The sequence below is a fragment of the Coturnix japonica genome, chromosome Z (assembly GCF_001577835.2).
Source record: "Coturnix japonica isolate 7356 chromosome Z, Coturnix japonica 2.1, whole genome shotgun sequence".
NCBI classification, from domain to species: domain Eukaryota; kingdom Metazoa; phylum Chordata; class Aves; order Galliformes; family Phasianidae; genus Coturnix; species Coturnix japonica.
In genome coordinates, this window is record NC_029547.1 from 41991267 (window position 1) to 42015189 (window position 23923).

General features: G+C 36.2%; 1 protein-coding gene across 1 annotated transcript in view; it reads right to left on the reverse strand.

Moving 5' to 3' along the window:
* MAN2A1 (mannosidase alpha class 2A member 1) overlaps window positions 1–23923 on the reverse strand; it is a 100919-nt gene that overhangs the window by 58347 nt on the left and 18649 nt on the right. Inside the window, exons 4-9 of the mRNA XM_015849447.1 lie at window positions 20018–20189; window positions 18304–18431; window positions 14598–14771; window positions 12894–13080; window positions 6587–6764; window positions 3742–3944 (exon numbers count right to left, since the gene is read on the reverse strand). Of these exons, the coding sequence (XP_015704933.1) occupies window positions 3742–3944; window positions 6587–6764; window positions 12894–13080; window positions 14598–14771; window positions 18304–18431; window positions 20018–20189 (1042 nt within the window). The remainder of the gene's footprint in view (window positions 1–3741; window positions 3945–6586; window positions 6765–12893; window positions 13081–14597; window positions 14772–18303; window positions 18432–20017; window positions 20190–23923) is intronic.

Genomic DNA, 23923 nt, shown 5'->3' on the forward strand with positions numbered 1-23923 from the left:
GAATTTACATCATTCAAAAATCTGCCTATGGAAGTCATTTAAAGCCTTGACATGTCTCACATCTATTTCATACCACAGCATATTAGAGGCACAACTAAAAGAGTTACTTAAAATTCACCCAGTTTGTTCTAATTTCAATTACTGGACTGATTTCTTAAAAGATTATACCCATTTCATCTTTTGGTCTACTTTATACATAATGGAAATAAATAAATGATTTCACAAAGAGTTTCTGAACTCTCAAGGTATTGCCTTTTCTAGCCATGTGTACAAGCATTTATACATCTTGTTCTTACATGGCATACACACAGGCTAGAGAAGAATGTAAACCTTTCCAGGTTACAAGAGCCAACATGCTTTGGCTATTCTTAAGAACAAAAGTTAAGCTTAGATTCATCTGCATATCTAGCAGCTTTTGAAGTAAACTTACACTCTTACATGGATAAATATTTTAATAGTGTAAAGTTGTAAATATCAAAAACGAAAGCAATTCACACCAAATAGCAGCATTAGTAGTGAAAAAAAACCCAAAAACAGATAAAGTAGATGCACACAGAATATCTGAGAAGAACAAAGCTATGATAAAGCTAAAATGAAATTAAATCCTTAATCCACCATAACAAACATGAATCTTAGGCAATGAACTTTGCCCACTATGGGAGTTAAACAAGGCTTCATTCATTGAAGAAAAAGATACTTATGATAGATCAGTTCTCATTAGCTTATTACTTATAAAGAAATCAAGCTAAAAAATAAAACGTTCTTAAGAAAACTATATTTTTGTATTCTTTAAATGCATAATTAAATGATTGTTCAGAAAGGCTTTTCAAAGGGCTTTCTTTTAGCAGAGAAAGACATTTTTTATATAAAAGAATACTAAAATTGGACACTTTATGCTTGGTCCATTTTTTTTTTATTAGACCACACGAACATCTCAAACCTCAGTAGGTCTTCTACTTGAGTTAATCTGTCAAATACCCAAATTGTTACTTTTATTCCATCTGCCAGAATTGAATTTTCACAGACTTTAAGTATCCTAATACGAAAATATAAAGTCACAATTTCTCCTGTATATTGCAACTGGATATTAAAAAAACTGTAATAATATTTTCTATTCCAACTTCCTACATTTTCAATAAAAACAGTATGCTTCCATAAATGACTAGCTCTGACTTGCTTTTAGCCTTTACACTTAGTAGTTGCTGCGTCCTGCTAGAATTTGAATTTCAATAAAAACCACCTCCAACAAGGAAAGAGTAAAACACTTAAGCTCAAATCAACAGTCAGATACATGATTATTTCCGCATCCATTCTAGAAGTTCAGCTGTGTGGCAGCCTGCAGATAACTACGAGATGCTGAGCAGTGCTAGCAAAACATATTTTAAAAAAGCTCAGCTGAGCATAACGAAGATTAAATCTACTGTTTAAAGCTACTCTGCAAAAGCTAAAATAATTATCTGACAAGCACAAATGGAGACTTCTGACCTGATTTGCTTCCCCAAGTCTTCATTTCTCACAGAGCAATAACATACAGAAAACGTCTTACAGAGGTTGACAATTTTTCATAGTAGATAGAGATAATTACTGAATCTGATACCATCCAATCTGAATACTGTTTTGCAGTATTTCACAGGAGGCAGCGGATTGATCAAGCAATTTTTTTCTCTCAAAAAATCTGCCTGTACTACAGGCATGTAACTACACACAAACAATTAAGCTTTTGTATGTTTTTGATGAACAAAAAAAACCAAACATGTCAATACAAAAGGTCACATCTGAACTGTTACCAGCTCTCTTCACCTCCCTCATTTTATCTAGTAAATAGAAGTGAACTTTAAACATCTGGTAAACTCAACAGGCTTTGACCACAGGACCCAGTAATAAGACAAATAAATCTGTGCTGCAAAGTGACTCTATTAGAATAGAACTCTCACTTCGCAGTCCAGCATCAGGGTAAGATATACTATTCCCAGGGTAAGAATGTAGAAGGGACTATAATTTGGAGTTCCATAGCATCTAATATGTTGGTAGGGCTACAGAAAGGAGGATGCCAGCAGCTATTTGGTAATAGTTCACCAAAGCAAAGCAAATTGGCACATAGATCTACAGCTTTGTCTTTTCCACTGTATGGAAAGTGCTTTAAATCCAATTAATGTGCTAGCAGAATACAAAAATATGTTTACTTGATATAAATCACTAGAACACCAAGCTTTTGTGAATCGAGAAAATGCAACCATGGAGATACGCAGTTAAAAATTAAAGATATACAAAAATATTAATAAATTGTTAATAAAAACACTACTTACTACTTAAAAACAGTATGTTTGTGCATGTTTTATTGTGGTAAAGGCTTTCTGGAAGGATATCTAAGTAGAGCTTGTATGGCCTGGTCTGAAAGCACATAACCCACGCTTTGCAGTGTGGAAGAGGCTGCAGTTAGTGGGCCTTATCAAAGGCCGGAGCCTGCTCACATAACACCAGGTCCCAAACATAGCGTGGGCAGGGACAAGGTCAAATAAAGGTCAGGAACGTTTACCTTTATTGATCCTCCACCCCTGGACCCATAGCAATGGCTGGATGGTGCATATATACAGATAGATAGGTAGACAGATAGAGAGAAACACACAAATCTGATATCAGGGACAGGAGACATGCCATGTAAGGAGAGGCTGAAGACACCGGGCTATCCAATTCCGTCAAGAACAAACCAAGATGTGATCTCACTGCTCTCTGCAGCAGCCAGAGAAGGGGAAGCACAGCTAGATGCAGGGCTCTGCTCCTGGGGACTGATGTCAATATGGAAACAACGCGATGCTGCACTGTGAGGAGGTGTCAGTCTCAGCAGGAGGAAAAAATCTTTACCACAAGGGTTGTCAACCACTGAAAGAATCTTCTAAGGAGACAGTTGATGCTTCACACCTCTTAGTGTTCAGGAAACATTTGGATAGTGCCCTCAGTTCTGTTGTGCTTTACGTTTCAGTTATACCTTAACAGTCAGGCAGTTTGACCTGATAAGGGGTCTGACCTGCACAAAGAGGCTACACTCCAATACCTATACTCCAACAGGTCCTTCCAAAAGACAAAAAAAATTCTCATACAGTCATTCTTGGAAACAGAATCCCCAAATTTCGGGAACAGACAAGCCACAAATTGGCATCCTGCGCAAAATATGTTCCTCGAGCCATAAATACAGTTTAGTCTTTCTGCAATGCATTTGATCCACAGCTACTACAAAGGAAAACCACTTAATTACCATGTTAATAGAGCAATAATTATTTTTCCTTCAGAAAAGGTGTAAATACTTATCACAGCAACGACTGCCTTGCTGTGGTAAGTCCAAGACAACATGATGTTCTTGACAACTTCTAAACTGCCTCTGAAATCCTTCCAAAACTCTGAGGAAGAGACTGATTTGACACTTATCCAGATCCAATACAGAAATATAAAAGCATTCTACCTGTTATTTCTCATGGATTCAGGACTTGATGGTCACTTGAAGAATACGTAAATTACTTGTATGGACTGAAAAGATATCACTGTATTTCTGCAGACTGATGAAATTTCAGGTATACTGACTAATCATCATTCCTAACCACTGGGAAGCCACTGTGCTATTTATTACTGCTAAATTTAAAATACAGACTTCCTATCAGTTTTCCACCTAACCAACACACTTATTTACACATTCACCTCTCACATATTAAATAACATGTTATGTATTTATTGGATAACACTACTTACCGTAAGTAGGATTCCAAGACTCTATCCAGCCGTTTATAGAAGGGTCGTGATGTAAAATATCCACTCCAGTAATGATGATCCCTGTCTGCATAGGTGAAAAAGTCTCCACTTAAAACAGGGAAAATTGAGCTGCTGCTCCTTTCACCCAAATTACTTTCTTTGCGAAGAGCTTCAAAGTAATCTGATAAAGTTCCAAACTGGGCCTGGAAGAAAATTAAAATGACTATAGTTCCAATTTCTTTATTTAGACATATGAAGAGAATGATACTCACACATTCCAGGAATATGTCAGCCTTGAAGAAGAAATATAACAGAAATCTAAGGTTTCCCTGAGCTCTTTTCAGATGAGGGTAATGATTCTTTCAGAAGTTCTTCACGAATTTCATGGTGTAGAAATATGAAAAACTTCTTTCCCCATTTTAAGTATGCATTAATATCCAAAATACAAGCTAATTTTCAAAAAGCAGTGGAAGTATTTTCTTGTGCAAGTCTAATATATGAGCGAAGTATTTCCTCAGTATTATCTAAGTTGAAGTCTGGACTAAACAAGAAACTGAATGTAGTACACCAAAATCTAGAATCTATACCATATGTAGAATTCCAGGTGACTGCTAATAGAAAATCAGAAATGAATGCCAATAAATTCTGTTAATTTTTTTTTTTTTATTCTACATTTGAAGAAATTGTTTACTGAGACCTAGCACGATAAAAAGACAGAACCTCCAAGACTGAGGGGTACAAAGGCAGACTGACCACTACCTTGTGCAACAATTAAAATCCCAGTCATCAGAGCTCTTAAGGCAGGACGGTGTACTATATATATTCCAGGTCCTTAGGAGGTTGAACATGACTTTTTATTTGCCTGTTGAGTTCAAGTTCACTCAGGAAGGTGCAGCAGAGAGTGCAGGGTGCAAGTTCTGCTGCTAAGTTCATATTTCCAAGCATAAATAAACCAATATACTAAATTAAAAAAAAAAAAAAAAAAAAAGGAAAGAAGCAAAAAAACTAAATAAAAAACTAACTAAATAAATAAAGAGATGGAAGATAGGGCTAATAGTGCTGCATATAAACAATGCACTTTAGGTATCAATTGTTTGAATCACAGAATCATAAAATGGCCTGGATTGAAAAGGACCACAATGATCACCTTGTCTCAACCCTGATGCCACAGGCAGCATCACCAAAACACCAGACCAGTCTGCCCAGAGCCACATCCAGCCTGGCCTTGAATGCCTCCAGGGAAGGGGCATCCACAACCTCCCTGGGTAACCTGTTCCAGTGTGTCACCACCCTCTGAGTAAAAAACTTCCTCCTAATAGCTAACCTAAATCTCCTCTGTCTTAGTTCAAAACCATTACCCTCCTTGTCCTATCACTACCCACCATCATAAACAGTGACTGCCCTTCCTGTTTATGATTCCTTCAGGTACCAGAAGGCCACAATGAGGTCTCCCTGGAGCCTTCTCTTCTCCAAGCTAAACAAATCCAGTTCCCTCAAACTTTCTTCATAGGAGAAGCGCTCCAGATCTCTGATCATCTTAGTGGCCCTCCTCTGGACCCGTTCCAAGAGCTCCATGTCTTTCTTGTGCTGGGGGCCACAGGCCTGGACGCAGTGCTCCAGATAAATATATTAACTTGATTTTTGTGCATAAGTTTTGAAAACAAAAAAAAGGGCTTGCTACCTCTGGTGATTCCCAAAGCATTAATCCGTGTGGATAAGAAAGGGCTAACAAAACCATAATAGCTGACCCCTGAGAGCAGAACCTTACAGAAATGGTCCTTGAAGATCATCAGAGACAGAGCCCACAACTTTTGACCCACTGTTGAATTCACATAGCTCTGATTAACAGGAAATGAGACAACAGAAAATCTATTGCTCTTAGCGTCCAAAGAATAACCACTGGTCAGTCTAGTAAAGCTAGTGATAGCAAGATGACCAAAGAGTATTTTCTAGGTCTATCCCTTTCCCATTGTAAACATTCACATTTGTCACGTCATCCATACCTCATAGGAGACAGATGCTGAAATTCAGCTTTCAGACAAGCTATGAGCCCAAGAAATCATCCTTCTTACAAAGAACACTAGTCAAGAAGCCAGCAGGAAGAACTAATGCACTACTCAAATCTGCAGGATTAGGATAATGGGGGAGATTTGAGAGAAGTTAGGGATATACTATACGCACAAACTGAAAAAGAAGTGAAAATGGTAGACCAGGTTTAAAAAGACTAATTATGGGGAAAAAAATAGCTGTCTCACTTCATACATAAGAAAAACAAAGACTGATCCACTACCTCTTATTCCTATGCTAAGAGGTGATGAAAAGGTAACAAGAGTTCAGAAAGCATATACTGTAGAAGACTTCGAAGTACACGGTCTACATAATAGAATGAAAGAATAAAGATACCATCATCTGAATACAGCTAATCTTATCTGATAATTCACTACTTCTGTAGTCAGGTTAATGACAGATTCTACTGTATTAAACAGTATTATTTTGACAGTAAAAATATATGCAAACAATAGCTCTTCAGTTAACTTTTTTTGTTTGTTTAGCAGCACAGTAGGCCATAAAAGCAAGAGGACCCAAGCATAGCGACGTAAGTTTCCTAAATTTCCTGTGAGAAAACACAAACAATTATTTCAAATAACAAAGACAAACCCTGAGAGCCTTAAAATAATGAAACTTGAACCCTATGAAATAAAAGTTATCTAGTTTGAATATTATTTAGAATTTTCAAGCAAATAGTATTTCTGGGAATGTTTTGCTTTGAAACTACTTGTGTTTTACCATTGTATTTCAGAATACTGAGAAAGTTCTCTCCACAGACATGAAGATTTGTATTTACCTTAACATGCAATTCAGGATGAGAATTCATATAATCAAACAACTTCTGATAATTCTGGTACTGCTGATCCCATTCTGAGCTCTCAACATAACGGAAATCATCCCCTAGTGGAGCCAGCAGAACTTTAGTACGGAAAAGCTTTGACTTCTTTCTGTATTGATCTAAAATCATCCAAGCCCTTCAAAAACAAACAAAATAATTCAGAAAACAGAAGAATAAAGATTAGTATTTGCAATAATTATATGACATCAAGCTGTGCATTAGGGTGATTGCAAAAAAGAAAGACATGCAACACACTGTTCCACTCTGTAACTAAAAGCAAGATGCAATTCCCTCTACTGGGGCACCACATTCAACCAACTGTGCTGCTGAAACTGTGCTAATTAAATCATTCAAAAAGCTTTTCAAGACCATATAAACAGTAGGTTAGTCTGCATCAATTTGCCCCTGTGCTAGAACTAACAGTTTAAATTATGTCTACCTGCTTTATGTTTAGATAACAATCCAAATCCTTTCCAGCCCTTTCTTAAAATAATAAGCAAGCTCTTCTCATCCCCCTCCTGTAATTCACTCAGACATCTTACTTCACACCTTAGTATCCTTGACAGAATAACTGCCCATAAATTAATCTTGGAGGTACTTCAGCCTTGCAAAAAGATTTCTTTTGGAAGACCACTATTAATAACCACTGTTTCCCCTTCAGCCAACTTCTTTCCTGTCTTAGAGTCAAGCTCTCTAACCTCAAAAACAGCCTTAAAAAAACAAACACACAAAACCAACCAATCGGGCAATTAAAAAAAAAAAAAAAAAAAAGGAAAAAGCAGTAAAATTCTACTTTGTCATCTGCTCAGTTCTTTGACAGAGAAAATATGTTTCTGTCATTAAGCAGCAGGTTAAGAATAATAGGAGTTGAAAGTTTGAAGCCTGGGCTATTGAAAAGGTCAATACCAAAATCTTGAGACATTTATCCTCCTCTTCAATTAAACATGCATAAAATAATTTTATTAGGGAGTACAAATTATAGTAACATGTACAAGAGAACACAAGTAGGAATGAGATGAAGTTTTAAATTGAAAATAGCAGCTAACTCCAGACTCCAGTAACCTTTTTCTCCCAGAATTTTAACAGATGTTCTGCCATCATCTAGTTTGAATTTGTTCTCAACATATAAACATTTCTGTAAGAATTGAAACATATTTGGTACCTTTGAAATCCATAAACCCATATTTGATCAGCAAGTCAATGTTTATTCATTTTCTTATCCAATTTTATAAGTATTGAGTAAACACATCTGAATGTATAGTGGTAAGAGGAAGACATCAGCACAGAACCTTCAGTTGAACTACAGTTCTGCCAACATGAGATTACAAACACCAACTCTGCTATAGTAAAGACAGAGAGGGGAGGCAGGAGCACACTTTATAGTTCAGATTACCAAATATTTATCAACATTAAGAAGTATTAATCAATATTTGCCATGACATCCAACAGGATGCTGATTTAAATGTGAAGTCTTCCTTCTCATACATCAAATACAAGAACTGACATAACAGAAAATTTGGTAATTCTACCTTCTAAGAAGCCAGACTAGATTTTCCATTACACTCTATCGTTTGGAAAATGTTTTAGAGCCTCTTGAAAAGTACAGAACTCCAGGAAAGGTAAGTTACTGGTGCATTGGCCTTTGGTATCTCTTCTCAATGTCTTTGTGTAGCTGTTTTTTCCAAATTCACTGCAGAATTCATTAGTGCTATTTGCCATTACCGCAATGTACATTTTCTACAGGATACCTAGATACTTTTAGGGGAGCGGTAGGATCCAGCACAACCTAGTTTCAAACTAGTTCTGAGGCAAAGCACCGATGAAAAATCTGATACAACATATGAAGTGTATCTTCTACTAAAAATTCAGGAAAAGTTGCTCTCTAGTAACTTCCTAAATGACTCTCAGAGGCAGTAGTAAGAAAGAAAAAGTCATCAAAAACCTGCAGGCCAAACTTGCAGAAGATGAAAAATACTTTTGTAGAAAAAACAAACACATTCAAAAAAACTTTCACTTTCTGCTCCCTCAGAAAGATATCAGGTGGGCTTTGAGAATATGTTTATTCTATCCTTCTGAATAAAAATGTGAAAACCATATGGATGAGTCATGATAAATGCTTTCTAGCCACGTAACAATGGCTATATTATAACAGCAGCAACACCATTTTACTGGCTTCTTAAACTGTTAAAAACTCCTATAACTGTTGACAAAACACATGATACATTTCTCAATATATCAACATAACATAAATAGGCCAAATCAGTAACAACATCAACAATAAAAACAATTGACAAGGATAGTTTCTCCTGCTGTTAAACAAAGGAGGAGCAGGAACCTGTGGATAGCAGAAGAAATTTTGCAGCAGTTAATAGCTATTCTAATATGACACATTTATAACAGGGACTGTGAAGTCACGACTTAAGCCCATACAACACATTAAGCATGAGGCTCTCACTCTTCACTCTATAACCTCAACTAGAAGACAAAACTATTTGGTTGATCTGCAGCTTGATATTGCATTGTGATTTTGTGAAGGAGATCTTTATGCATGGTAAGTACTTCCTACTAGGCCACCAATCTCAAGAATCTAAGATCAAAAGCAAACACTAATGCCAACTTAATTGAAGCACTGGAATAGGCTCCCCAGGGAAGTAGCTGGGTCACCATCCCTGGGTATGTTTAAAAACCATCTGGATGTGGTGCTCGGGGATACAACTTAGCGGAGGGTTGTTAGTTAGATTAGTATGGTTAGGTGATGGTTGGACTCTATGGTCTTGAAATTCTTTTCCAACCTGAGTGATTCTATGATTCTAATTCTACTCGCCAGTTCCATATTAAGCAATGTTGCCAGTTATAAAGAGAAAAAAAGCTGAAAACGGCTTCTGAGCAGTAAGGGAAGAGAAAGCAAGCCCATTTTCCATGCCTGTAGAGAACCAAGTTTTCTAATTTTGCCGTTCTAATTCTTTCCTGTATCTAAAAATGGGAAAGAGATGTTCATCAAAACAAGATATGCTTCCTCAAACAAAACAATCGGATACCATTCTAGGAGAGAAAAAAAAAAAAAGAAAGAAAAAAAAAAGCTGTGTTTTCCTGCAAGTAGGACTAATCTTTTAAATCATGTACAAGTTGTTTGCCGAAAAGCTAGAACTTCAAAATACAGATGAGCATATGGTTGAAAGACTAGGCATGTACAATCTTTATAACCAATGCTGTTCTGCGGTATAATTTCAAAAGGACAGGCTTTCAATTAGGCTGCTCTCTCATTCCTTGCTTTAATTGCAATTAACTTCCAGGGCAACTATAAATCCAACAGCTACTAGCCTGAAGTTCTCAATCAAATATTTCTTTAGAATGCACATAAAGCCATAACAGTATTGAAATCAAAAGCAACCCCATCTGAGTATTTGAGATGCCTTTCATCAATTTAATTGCAATTCTAGCATTGATTAAAGGTCAGTGATGTAAACCCTGCCTCTAAATTTAATGTATCAAATACTACTTCATTCGATCCATGTAGTAGAGATCTCCTATATTTTTTTTTCAGACTCAAGAAACAAACCAGAAATGAGAGATATGACTGTGCTACAGACCTTTGCCTTGGAAAGCTCATGACATACAGATTTTCCTATCACTCCGGTATTTTTCACATCTTTTCTGTAAAACTTCTGTTACATAGGCCCAACCAGAAAAGTTTGTTTTCTAAAATATCCCAAAATTTTCTTTAAATGAGTAATACTTCTAGCACTCTCCAGAAAACCAGTATTTCCCATATTTTAATGGAGTTATTTGAACTCCATAATTTCCACTATTAAAGTGGAAATTCCTATGCTCTTTTTCATTTTACAAATGAAAAGAAGCCAGGCTCTGAACACGAAGACAATGAGTCTATTTCACTTTCTCCTTAGACAGCATCTACCAACCTGCTGCAATTCTATGCTAAGACACCAGAATGTATCTACAGTCGCCAATTACCTACTGAAAAGTTTTTGAGACCACAGTGAGACTCGAGATACTTCAACTTGATGACACCTTCACAAAAATATTTGCCTCATCTTTCATCAATTACATGTAACATGATGAAGGAACCATTTCTTACACAAGGTCTAATTTAAATTGCTATGCAAAAGTGGCATCGTGGAAGCTCCCAGATAAGTTGAGACTTATAAATAAATAAAATTCAAACTGGCTTTCCATTTTATCCTCATAGCCAGCACATTCCAAGTATTTGTTAAACCATCTGTCACTCATACATACATTTGTTGCAACAAATTGAGTCACATAATCAAGATTTTTCAGTATGTAACAGGGACCTAAGTACACGTGAGCTTTTCCTTACTACTGATAAGTACTCAGAAAGTAATTTTTTTAACCTGCACTCTATCTTAACTATTGCTCTCTCATCACTTTCACCTTTCATTTTTCTACTTTCAAATAAAACTACTTTTTTGCTGTCATCATTTCTAGTTCTAAAAGATGACAGTTGTGATATATGTAATTTTTTTAATGTTACAAATCACATTTCTGATGACAGTAGCTCACTTTTAATCATCAGCATCTAGACTAAAACTTTAAAGTCACCCTCCTATTCTTAACATCTGTCATACTCAATAATCTGCAATAATTTTGAACACCTCCATAGACTTCTGTTGTACGCACAGATGTTATGCTAGGCCTGAAGGCAGTAAACTACCACAGAATACAGTCTTTCTGGAAAAAAATAAATAACCCAGAACTTTAGCAGTTCCATCTTATGATTTATATTGTTTGAAAAAGGTCAAATAAATGGATATGTAAAACTTTGAAATTTAATTCTTAACAGTATCAAAACAATTCATTTTTTTGTTTCAAAAACTGAACTGGATTGCATCTGAATATGTTTAGTTTCTAAACAGGACACACAAGACACAGGATATAGATTCATTTAAAGCATTTACACTAAGAAACCTAGGCCACAGATTGCCAAGTGCTGTGAGGATATACTGTGGGAAAATATCTCACTGTACTGCAGTTACAGAATACCAAGCTGTGCTATCCCTGCTATCCCTTAAATCTTCCACTGGAAGGGGACAAACCATCTTGAATTCACAAAAATTGCAGCAAGCCACATTACATATCTACTAACTGGATTTTGTACTGAAAGCCCTTTCACTGTAGAATATTGAAAATAAATATAGAATTAAGGGAATTGGACCAATCTCAATTATAGCATTACATAAATTTACTGTCCAAAATCAGGAAACCCCTTTCTCCATGCTGCTTTCATCAGTTATTCAGCACACATTTACCAGAACTTTCCAAATGTAGATTTGCATTCCATTTCCCTTTAAGATAAACTCTCTAACACCGTTCCATATTTTCTACAGTTTAAGCTTAAAAATTATAAAAAGTTTATGAAATACGGCTTTGGCCCACATCAAAGTGGTTAAAACCACAGAAACACAAAATAAAGAACAAAAAAGATATCTGACAAACACACACAGTATTACCTCCATGACTGCCGTTTTTTCTGTTTTGTTACTACATGTTAGAATGTTTCATAGAATTTCTGCAACGAGGACCACAAACCATTATTCTGATACTGAAGGAGCTAAATAACCCACTCACACCCAGAAGTCACTTATATACTTCAACTTGCATAATACTGATGCTTCAGAGCTGTACCAGTGAATGCCCAGTTATACTGACAGTACAATCCTGACCAAATACAGATCCTTAGATGCATCAAATTAGTCAAGAATTCTGACCTGTATTTAAGAACATAGGTGCTCAGAATCAGAGTGAATGGGGTGGGGTGTGGGCAGGGAAAGGGGCAAGGATTGGAAACAGTGAGGTAAACTGAAGTGACAACCTGAACAGACACATCTGAAGTTTTTTTTTCCTCTTCTTGTTTGATTACCAAACACGTACAGTTTTACTGGGTGTTCTGCAGTAACGCTGCCAGCAAGGACCAAGTGAGCAGGAAAACAGAAAAAAATTAGCATGCCTACAACCAGGATTTACCAGAGCTGATAAAACTTGAAAACTCACATGATAAGAAAAGGAAAAACAGAAATGAAATGCGTCTTCCTTAATTATCACCTATTTCAAACTTCACTGTCTAGCTAAACTTTGAACTTAATAGCAAATACTAGGTATTATTTTCCTACTATACTTAAGAACTACATAAACTCACCAAGCTAATCACAGTAGTCATCTTAGAACAGCACAGTTTTTCATTTGTTTGTTTTCTGAAGTAATTTTCTTCAGAATATAAAAAAAACGGTACCTGTGTTGAACGTTTCCAGAGTGAATGGCTTCAGGTGGGACTCTCCATGGACAGCTTACTCTGCCTCCAGGAAGCCGTTTGAAATCAAACTGGCAGCAGATTTTTGGATCTGGACCACAAGTATGAGGAACATCATAGCTATAAAAAGGCATCATATGGCAAAGGATATCTGTACTGGATCCCAAATCTGGAATTAAACAAATTGAGCACACCTTTACCATAAATTCTTAACTTGCCAGAACGAAATCAGTTCCACTACCTCAATCCAAGACCAAGACATTTTCTTGCTTTGAATATCTGTATCTGGATTCTATGCAAAGCAGAAACTTTAAATACTAATACAGGCTAAAAACTGATCAAACACAACTGGAATCCCAACAAAGCATGAACTAGTTTGGAAATAAAAGAAGAAAATGTTAGGGATTTTTTCACTCACATAAAGCTGACTATTTCCAGAACTGATGAGGTTAATAAAAATATTTTTGTACTTTAAGTGAACAAAAATAAAAAGCTACACATAAATAAAATGATGCAACCACTTCCCTCAGAATAAATAAATATGATGTTATTCACTTTTACATGTCTGAGTTGATGAGCTTTAGCAGTATCTGGATTTCTGGAATACATGACTTTCTTTACCTGTCGATTCTACATTCTTGTAAAACAGATTATAAGTACTCATAAGTAGAAGTGCATATACTTCAATGTAAGCTTGAGATCACTTTCGAATTCTTAAATTTTCCAGTTAGTCAGTCCATTCTCTGAAGTTCATCCCACTAGGATTAAAGCTGTATACAAATTTTATCCTTCTCAAAAGAAGGTATTCCAAAATTTACATCTACATATTATGACATATGAGTATGCTTTGAGCTTTGATCTGTGATCTCTTTTGAAAAGCCTTCTTCTGAAATACGAACACTACACCATTACTATTCACGTCATTTATGCATGTATGTACCAACATTAAAAACTACGAACTGTTCCTAAAAAACTGCTTATTTCACAGTTTTATGTCTTCTTCCAAATTGCCTTCCCTGAGTACCTTTCTCACTACAATTTCTGATTAACAACATACAGATACTATAAAACTTCAAAATCATCACTACCTTTCAATAGCAAGTGTAAAAAAACTTCCTATGCTCTGTACTGACAAAACAGTGACATATCAGTTTATTTTAAAAAAGCAAAAAATAAACTTGATTGCATACCTTCACTGTACGGCTTAAAAGGACTTGGAGCAACATAACTAAGCAAAACAAAAGATTCATAGGAAAAGCACATTCATTTAAACTTTTATTCAAAGTTTTTAAGTGGAAACTAGAAAAAAAAAAGAAAAGAAAAAAACCACAACTTACACAGTATATGGGAAGGGGGAAGAAGAGATGGGATGTGGAAAATGAAACAAAAACACATTCAAAAGTGAAGAAACAGTAAAGATAAGATGACCAACAGAAAAACCGCAGCATTCATACTTTAATCCCTTCCCTAATGTTCAGGTATTCACTTTTCCCTTTTGTTACACAAACTATCCTCAAATAAAGTTAACAGGCTCTTTCTTTTTTAATGGAACTTCAAGTCTATTTTTTTCTTTTAAATGTAAACTACTCTAAACAACCTGTGAAGATTTTTAGAGTCCTTATTCAAGATATCTCCATATTTTCCCTATATAAATATAATACATATTAACAGAAAGGAAAAACTTACCCCAGTTCTGTCTCCAGAAGAATTCTAGTGTCTTCTGAGATGAAAAATATTTTTTAACTGAGTAATGCACTCTCTGTATAAGCATATTTGAAAATCCTGCGCGTTTCAGAAGATAGGCCATTGTTGGTGAATGCCCAAAAGGATCAACTGCCCAACCAGACTTTGGTTTTACTCCTGTTGACGAGGTAAAAAGTTAAAAGGGATGAAAAATTCTTACTGTTCACTCAATGAAATACGTACCAACATAGTTCAAATCAGACCATTGAATACAGAATCTCAAAGAAGATTAAAGGAAATCACATCTGAGTACTAAGCCTCCTGCAGAACACACCTTGAAATTAACTATCTAGAATTAAACAGATAATTACTTACAAAAAAAAAAGTCAAATATCCTAGGGGCAAGCCCATCCGTCTAACTGCATTAAAAAAACTGGGATTAGTACCTTATATTGTTATACTATTCTCATTTTGTCTCAAACATCTTTACACGGAAGCATAATTAAACTTCTTTCTCATTTAAGTCATTTCCAGATGTTACAATTGGAAAGGAACGTAGAAAGAAAATGAACCGATGCAAACATGAAAACATGATGTGACTTGTTTAATTTTCAGTCAGTGTAATTTAAATAATTTTAAACTACGTTTGCTTTGGGACTATTTTCTCTTTCAAAATGAATTAATTCACTTGGCTGGCAAACATTAGAATCATACCATTTACTACTGCCTTTTAATTTAACTTCATAGTAGCAAATAGAGAAGTTGCATCCATCTCTTGTTTAACTAATTCTTCACTGTGGCTCCTTTGAATGCATTTTTACCTCCTCATAAAAAAAGAAACAACAACAAAAAAACAGCAACAAACAAGCAAGCAGTAGGGAGTATACTATCTTCTTGCTATAATACACTTTCAACCCCCCAATCTCCTAATTGTGAGACATAATTATGGAAATAGCAGTTTAACAAATACCACTCTAGAGAAGTTTGCTGTTCTCCAGTGGCCTGCATCAAGAAGAAGAGACCACATACGATAAAGCCAGGAAACTACTACTTACTGGTATTTCAAGCTAGATCACACAATGCTACAACCAGGGAACAGAAAAATAAGTCTAAAAAAGACTTTCTTTTCACATCTTCCCAATGAATATATCAGAAGTGCAGGTAGTGTTCTCATTAATCCTCATGGCTGGGTACTGGAATCCTGGCAAGTGTGTCACACTGAAGGCTCTATGATGTAATGTGCAACCTCGATAAACTGGTTATGCTGGTGTGGGACAGGCCATAACAGACAAGGAGAAGCGAAACATCACCAGGGCTTTAAACTAGAGCTGCTTGTTGGTTCGCAGGGCGGGGGGGGGTGACAGAGAGCCAGGGAACACTGTCACTTCAGGAAGCAATATGGTAAGCCTCAGTTTTGTCCCAGACATTAGTGGGACCTAGGAAAGTAACATGTTCAAAAGCCCAGCTGAAGTGCTCCTACATCAACGCACACAGCATGAGAAATAAGCAGGAGTTAGAAACCATGGTGTACTTAGAAAACCACGATCTTGTTGCTATCACAAAAACACGGGGGGATGATTCGCATAACTGGAGTAGCACCATTGAGGGCAATAAGCTTTTTATAAGGGCTAAGTAAAGTAGGTGGGGTGGGAGAGTTGCCTCTCAGAAAGAGAGTGGGTAGAGTGCGAGGAGCTGCCTCTAAGAAACAGCTGGGAACAGGTTGTCTGTGGGTTAAAATTAGGGACAGGACTAACAAAAGGCAGCTGGTGGTCAGGGTCTAATACAGGCCACTTGATGAACTGGAGAGTGCTGATAAGGAAGAAAAGATGACCAAGGGAACTACAGATCAGGTAGCCTGACATCCATGCCTGTGAAGATTAAGGGATAGATCCTCCTGGAGAGAGGTTAAAGCATGTAAGGGATAGCAGAAGATCCAAAACAGCCAGTATGGTTTCATCAAGCACAAATCATACCAACTGGTGGCCTTCTATGATGGAGTGACCGCAATGGTGGACAAAGGAAGGGCAATTACTGTGAGACCATGTTAAAGTAGATGATAGCACCTCCTTGTCTCTAAATTGGATGTTATGGCTGGATGGATACAGCCAGAGGGCTGTCAATGGCTCTACATCCAGGTGGAGGACAGTCACGAGTGGTGTCCTCCAGGATCTACCCTGGGATCAAGTGCTCTTCAACACCTTTATCAACAGCTTAAATCACAAGACTGAGTAGACCATCAGCACCTTTGCTGATGACACTAAGTGGTACAGTCAATACAATACAAAGAAGGGAAACCATCAAAAGGGATAAGAACAGGCTCAAAAAGTAGGCCCAAGAGGACCTAATGAGGTTCAATAAAGCCAAGTGCAAGTTACTGCACTAGGGTCATGGCCACCACAGATATGATTACAGACTGGAAGATGAAAGCCTTGATAGCAGCCCTGCAGAGAAGAGCTTGAGAGTACTGATGGAAGAAAAGATGGACATGAGCCAGAACGTGCCTGCAACCCAACACGACAATGGTAACCTGGGCTGCATCAAAGGAGAAGTGGCTAGCAGGTAGAGAAAGGTGACTGTCTCCCCCTCTATTCTGCCTTTATAAGACCCCATCTGGAGTACATCCAGGCCTGGAGCCCCTATGTGAGAAGGATGCAGAGCTTTTGGAGCAGGCCCAGAGCAGGGGAGGGTGGGGGCACAAAGATGACCAGAGGGCTGGAGCACCTCTCCGATAAAGAAAGATTGAAGGAGTTGGAATTCTTTCACTGGGAGAATAGAAAGGTCCAGGAAAACCTTATCTTCCAGTACTTGAAAGGAGCTTACAGGCAGGAGGAGGACCAACTTTTTTGACAAGTAGATAGTGATAGGACATGGGGCAACAGATTTAAACTGAAAGAAAGGAGTTTTAGGTTAGATGTTAGGAATAAGTTCTTGGAATATAGCAAGGCACTATCACAGCCTGCCTAGAAAAGCTATGGATGCCCCAGGCCTGGAGGTGTTCAAGGCCAGGCGTGATGCATTCCTGGGCAGTCTGATCATGCAGTTGGCCATGCTACCCACAGCAAAGAGGGGTTGGAACTAGGTGATATTCCAATCCGAGCCATTCTATGATTCTATGATAGTAAAACAGGCTTTCAAAATAATTTAATTAAATAGGAAAATGTTAAACTATCATTAAACTATCACAAAATAAGCAATTCCCCTGTAGAAGGGGTTCTCCTTACTAAGTAAGACTAAAACACCTTACCGCAATAATTCCTCATGGTTCTGAAAGTGAATGTGCTGTCTTTATTTACTTTTTTAATGCAAACAATTTTGATATTAAACTTAGGTTTCACAATTACTAGTAATATTATTTCTTAATAATCTTATGTAAAAGTCCAATTAATATACTGATTGCAGAATAGACCAAGACACACAGAATAATTTTCTAAGAATGTGAAGACCTCTGTCATCATTTTAAAAAGTACCACCAACAAAGACCACTAAAACAAGTCAGGATAGAACATTAAGTACACTTTGTCTAGAAAGTTTTTTTCATTTTTGTTTGATATGTAGACTGCAGTAATAAATGCTATAGAGTCAGTCTTACAATTTTCACCACAAAGGTCTGATTTAATACTTCTAAAAAGCAGAGTAAGCAAAGCCTCTTAAGCATATATTTTTTAAAAAGCTGAATGAACACAGTGAACTTTTAGTTCAGTCTACATACCCAAGTTCTGTTCCAACCACTGATGTCCTTCTATCATTTGGTCAATTATAGAGAAGTAATGAGCAGAAGCTTCATCAGGCATGACCCATCCTCCTGTTACTATTTCAAACTGACCATCTTTTATCAACCTGAAAATTATGTAAATTGAGATCAAAACCTTGCATCTGGAAAAAAACACTTTTAGAATCAATTTCTGGATATCCAGTACATATTTATAAGGGAAACAAAAACAAAATTTGAATTACGCTACTTCCATCACTGGGCTATATTTTTTTTAATCAAACACTGAACAAATGAATACATGAACCGTGAATTTCTTAATGTCGCTGTACAATAATAATTACAGCTCCACTGCAGTTATTTTTCTTTTCAAGCCAGGAAATAAGCTATTTCATGCGTAGATTACAAAAATAAAATAGTGAACATGTTATGGTGCTAGAGGTCATGTAGAGCTAGAGCTACATTTAAAGCACTACTAATGTCTCCCATCCTTGATCTACTGTTCTTTTTACTGTTTTAGAGAGCTTAATAAAGCTTCAAAGTTGATTATACATATATAAAAGCTCCAGCATATCTCATTCATTAAATGGATTCGTGAAACACAAGATGATCCAGTTTCCCTATTGAGATGTCAACGAATAGAATGATCATGCTTCCAGCGCAGACTGTCTCTATAATTTAGTCTTACTACTGTGCACTAGCATGTAACTGTTAAAATCAGCTAATACAGATAATACCAATAAAAGTATTGTAAATCATACAGTAAAAAGTTACCAGTGCAGTTTCCCTGACTGTTGCAGCAGTTTAAATTAATATCTAATTTCCTTGAAGAAAGCATATAGCTCCTTAACATCATTTGCCTTTTATGGTGTTCCGAAGTATTTCTTTAATCTCAGAAAAGAACTCTTGCAAATATTCATGCATTAGAGAAATATTTTAAAAAATTATTTACATGTCATTTTCAAGATTTTCAAGGTACCATAAACATGCAGTCATGAGGATTTCACCTTAATGTATACTGCACTCCATTGATCTTGAAGAACAGGAGTACAAGCAGAATAGAATGACAGAGTTGAGTTATGGACAGTTGGATTTGGTCTTGGAGCAAAGCACATTATAAATTAAACACCTGTTTTTCAAAACTTTTAACTAGATCCTTACATTTATCAAGGAGCACCTTTTCTCACTTCAGTGTCTAGTCAAAACATTTACTTTTGTATTACATTTTCACTTGTGATCTTAAAAATATATGAGCGGGGGTGTACAACTGAAAGTGCCATGTGTCTTAAAAATATATTTAAAAAGGACTAATCTCATTTCACAACAGTGTTGTAACTGAAGGAAAAAAATCTATATATGAATCACTACCATGAAAGATTATTTTTATTCAATTGCCAGTACTTAAATATGTTTTCAAATAAAGGAGCTAGGTAGGTTTACAATCACAGCACAGTTTCTATCTAAATAACATATTAAAAGTTGGACATGGAAAATTTTTCAGCATGTCAGAAATGAGGCTCTGTCATAGAATCATACCATATTTCTCATAACAGTTTTAATTTTTTACTGTAAACAAAACAGAAAAATTCAGTACTTGAGTAGCTGCAGTAATTCTGCATCACAAGTGAAATATCAAGTTTACAATGCAGTCAATTACACACAAGGTATCAAAACACGCAATATGGAAGGTAAGAAGTAGCAAAAGCATTCAAACCTTTTAACAGCATCCCTTCTCTGGCTATCTATTCCATCCCACCATTTTGAAAAGTAAGAAATCTCAGACCAAATAAACTTCCTCCGGTTGTCTTCTTGCAGTTTTATAACCATGTTATTTAAGATATGCTGCGTCTGATCTCTGAAGTAATCATCAAAAGTCTTCAGCCATCCTACATTCAAAAAAAAAAGAAAAGTAAAATTTAAATTGCTTTTGAAAGTCTTAGCGATCCGCCTTCATTCCACTCCCTGCAAAAAATTCAGATGAATTTCACATGCTTTAGTTAGTTTGTAGGGCTTTTCATCAGTTTTATGGTTTTGTTTTTGGGGCAGGGGGTTGTTTCTCAACAGAAGGAGACTATCAGTTAACTGGTATCTTCCCAGCCTGTGAGTCATTCCATCATACACATCCCCATAATCATCCTTGAATTTATTCTTTATCTAAAAATCTTACTTAGCAAAATTACTAGTAATACATTATACATAGAGCTTAAAGAGAAATGAAATTAATGGTACTGCACATCTTCAGGTGTAAAGTAAAATGACAGCATTAAGCCCTGCTACACAACTCCAGCATCATTTATGATATGTCTGTCAGCAATGACTGTTAAAAGGTATCAGCTCAGTGATGTGTACCTAATCAACCATGTATTCAGGTTTCACACTGCATAGCCTTCCATGAAGTTCCTTACCTAATAACTTACGTGAGGAAAAACATTCATCTTCCATTACAAAACTTGGAAGATTTCTCTTCTTTCCATAATTGCAATTAGGAGAAGGAGGCAGATAAACCTGCCTACTTAACGCACAAGCAGAATATTCCTGCTCCTCATACCAGCTTGTCATGAATGTGTGTGCTGCCAAAAGGAACTTGGCAGCTGAGATTCTGTAATGTACATTAAGTACAGAACAACACCAGTGATATTGCAAGCCATCCCTATAGCATCTACATTTTAAGATTTTGTGGGAGTTTCTTTAAGGGAGTGTGAGAACTTTATCTGGATAAATATGACCCTAGTGATTTCACACCGATTACCAGTTCTCCCCCTGGTTTTTGTTCTATGAAGGCACTGCTATCATATGACAGTGCCAACAATAAGCATGAAGCTGTTCTGGAATTAGTTAACATCATTTCAAAACAGTTAGATAAATACAAAATATTTCAGTATAAACTCTAAATTCATTATTATAACAATACTAAAAATCAATATTCAGATTCTACTCTGCTTTCTTCTCATGGTAATAGATAGATGCCATTATTCTTAGGAAGAATTGAACATAACGTTACTTCCCTGCTTACATCAAATTGTTATCATCATAAACTATTGTAGCATGCTACTATTACTCAACTACACTGCTGAAATAAAAGTAAGCATACATTTAATTGTTTTAAACATCATAGGAAATCCCAATAATAAAGGAACATAAAAGAATGACAGGGACAAATGGACAAATAACAAAGCAAATACCATAAAATTACATTATAATGCATGAAAAAAAAAACCCACTGTTGGAGACTTGTTTTTAATGTATTTTCAGTTAAGCTATAGAGGCAGAATATATTAGCATCCCAAACCTTGAGGAAAACCTCAATGCTCACAGAATTAGTTGCAAGCCATCAGAAAGACACCTGACACGTCACTGCTGTACATATGGTACTTTGCACTTGATACACTCAGTTCTAAACCGAGCTTTCAAGCTATTAAACCCCCTTACTTGTGGAAACCGTTCAACTTCGCATGGAGCTGTAAACATTCAAACCTAAGTATCAGAAGTTGAACAGAATAACAAATTCACTTGCAATTGCTACATATATGCTACATTCATCTTAAATATTATTAATTCACATCTCAGTTTGTAACATCAATTAAGATTTTTGTACAACCTCCAGTTCACACTTTGCTTACACACAAACTAAACATTTATTCCTAAGTTGAAAAAAAAGGTTTCCCCAAGCCCATGCTTTGGGTAACATGGGAAGCTTAAAAAAAAACAAAAACAAAAACCTTAAGCTTAAATTTTCTTTTCTCTTGATGCTTCAATCTATTTCTTAATGCTACAGAGATTGCCACCTGAGAAACTCAGATAATCTTAAACAATAAAAAGGAGTTATTGCAAGGGCAAATAAGCTAATGTAACTCATGATACAGATAAGTAATATAGTCTCCTAGAGCAGCATTTAGGCCCGATATATGTGCACATACATTTTCACTTATACTTTGGTAGAAATCTGAGGGAAAAAAAATGTTTTTATTTCTGTAGGCTCCACTTAAGAGCTGCTCGTATTATGCCGGTAATAATCACATCCAGCAACAAACACTCAAATAATATGTACACATGTATTACAAAGTTCACGAGTCTCAATTCTGTAATAGCTAACTGAAAAAACATTATACAATTCACAGTCAATACAGCAATAAATGCTACAGGTGTGGGCCAGGTATCTTTGAAGTCTTTTGACTTCACATTAACAAAGTTTTCTGATCTTTGTTGACTACAAGTAGCTGAAACACGATTATGCCTGCAATTCATCCAAAGCATGAGAGGTACTCATTCTCATACCTATTTTCCCAATAATTTATGCATATATTATTATCGATGGAAGAATCATAGAGATCTAACTTTGCAGGTTCTGCTTGTGTTCTTGTGGAAGAAGACAAGCCAGATTTGCCAGAATCTTGTAATACCAAGTGATTCGAAGCATCAGACCTAAAAACAGAGCTCAGAACTGAAAACTACCTTTTCTTTCTTCAAGGATTCTGCTTCAGGGCAGCTTCTTTGCCTTTCAGCTACAGATTTCAGAGGTAAAACTGGTTATGTGAAAAGCTAAAGTGCTCTCAGACAACAAAATATAATATAGAATGAGAATTTTATGCTTCTAGAGCTATTAGTTACATCTTTATCAACCAACCCTATTTATTAGTAAATATTTTTCATGTTTATTTTTACAATGTAGGTTCATTATATCTTAAAGGTTTTTTACCAGAAGGCATTTCCTTTGCACCACACCTTTTAATTCTCAGTGGAAAAGGAATCATGTAACCATTACCTACACAAGAGATTTTACATCTCTATTGTAGGTAAGTTTTCTCATTTTCAAGTCCTTATTAATAAGCATTTTCGTAATACAGACAATTCCACTGAAGTGCTGTTAACAGAAGTCTGAAGATTTCCTGTGGTAAGTCTACCTAAAGCAAACAGCGCGGCACAATCACACCTGTAGTCAAGGAAGAGACTACACATACTAGTGCTATATCTCAGTCTAATGTTATTCAATATCAGATACGAAAACTGAATGTGATTGAAAACACTTAGATTGTAAGCACAAGCAAACGGTGATTCCTTGGTTTCCTAAATACAGATTTTATATTCAAGAAATGTATCGCTCAGATATTAATATTAAAGGTAACAGCCAAAACAAGACATCAGTAAGGTGAAAGGTATCTCTGATGTCAGCCAAGATATTGCACAAGCCCTCAGGGATGACCTATGTAGGGAAAAGAAATTCACAACAGAAGAAAAGAGACAGGTCTCATTACTTCACAGAATTACTCAAATGTTATTATAGGAGAGGCAACCACACACAGGATTTCTTTCAGAGACCTGGAAAAACAAGTACCTTGCTGATTTAATGACTGACTCCCTCCAAAATAAACTACTGACTGCTGATAAAAGCACCTATCTCAGAAGCAAAATTCATAATGGCCAACACCCCTGCATTTGGAAGTGGGCCAGAGCACTGCTGGAGAAGGCAGGGTAGAATCAGATTAAACTTCGTTAAACTGAACTTTCAAGCACGCCAAAAGACATCACCACTCAGATGTAAAATTGAACAGCTGACAGACACACTGCAAACATACTTCCTGGGTAAGAAAGTTCTCCAAGTGACAACATAAGAAGTTAATCA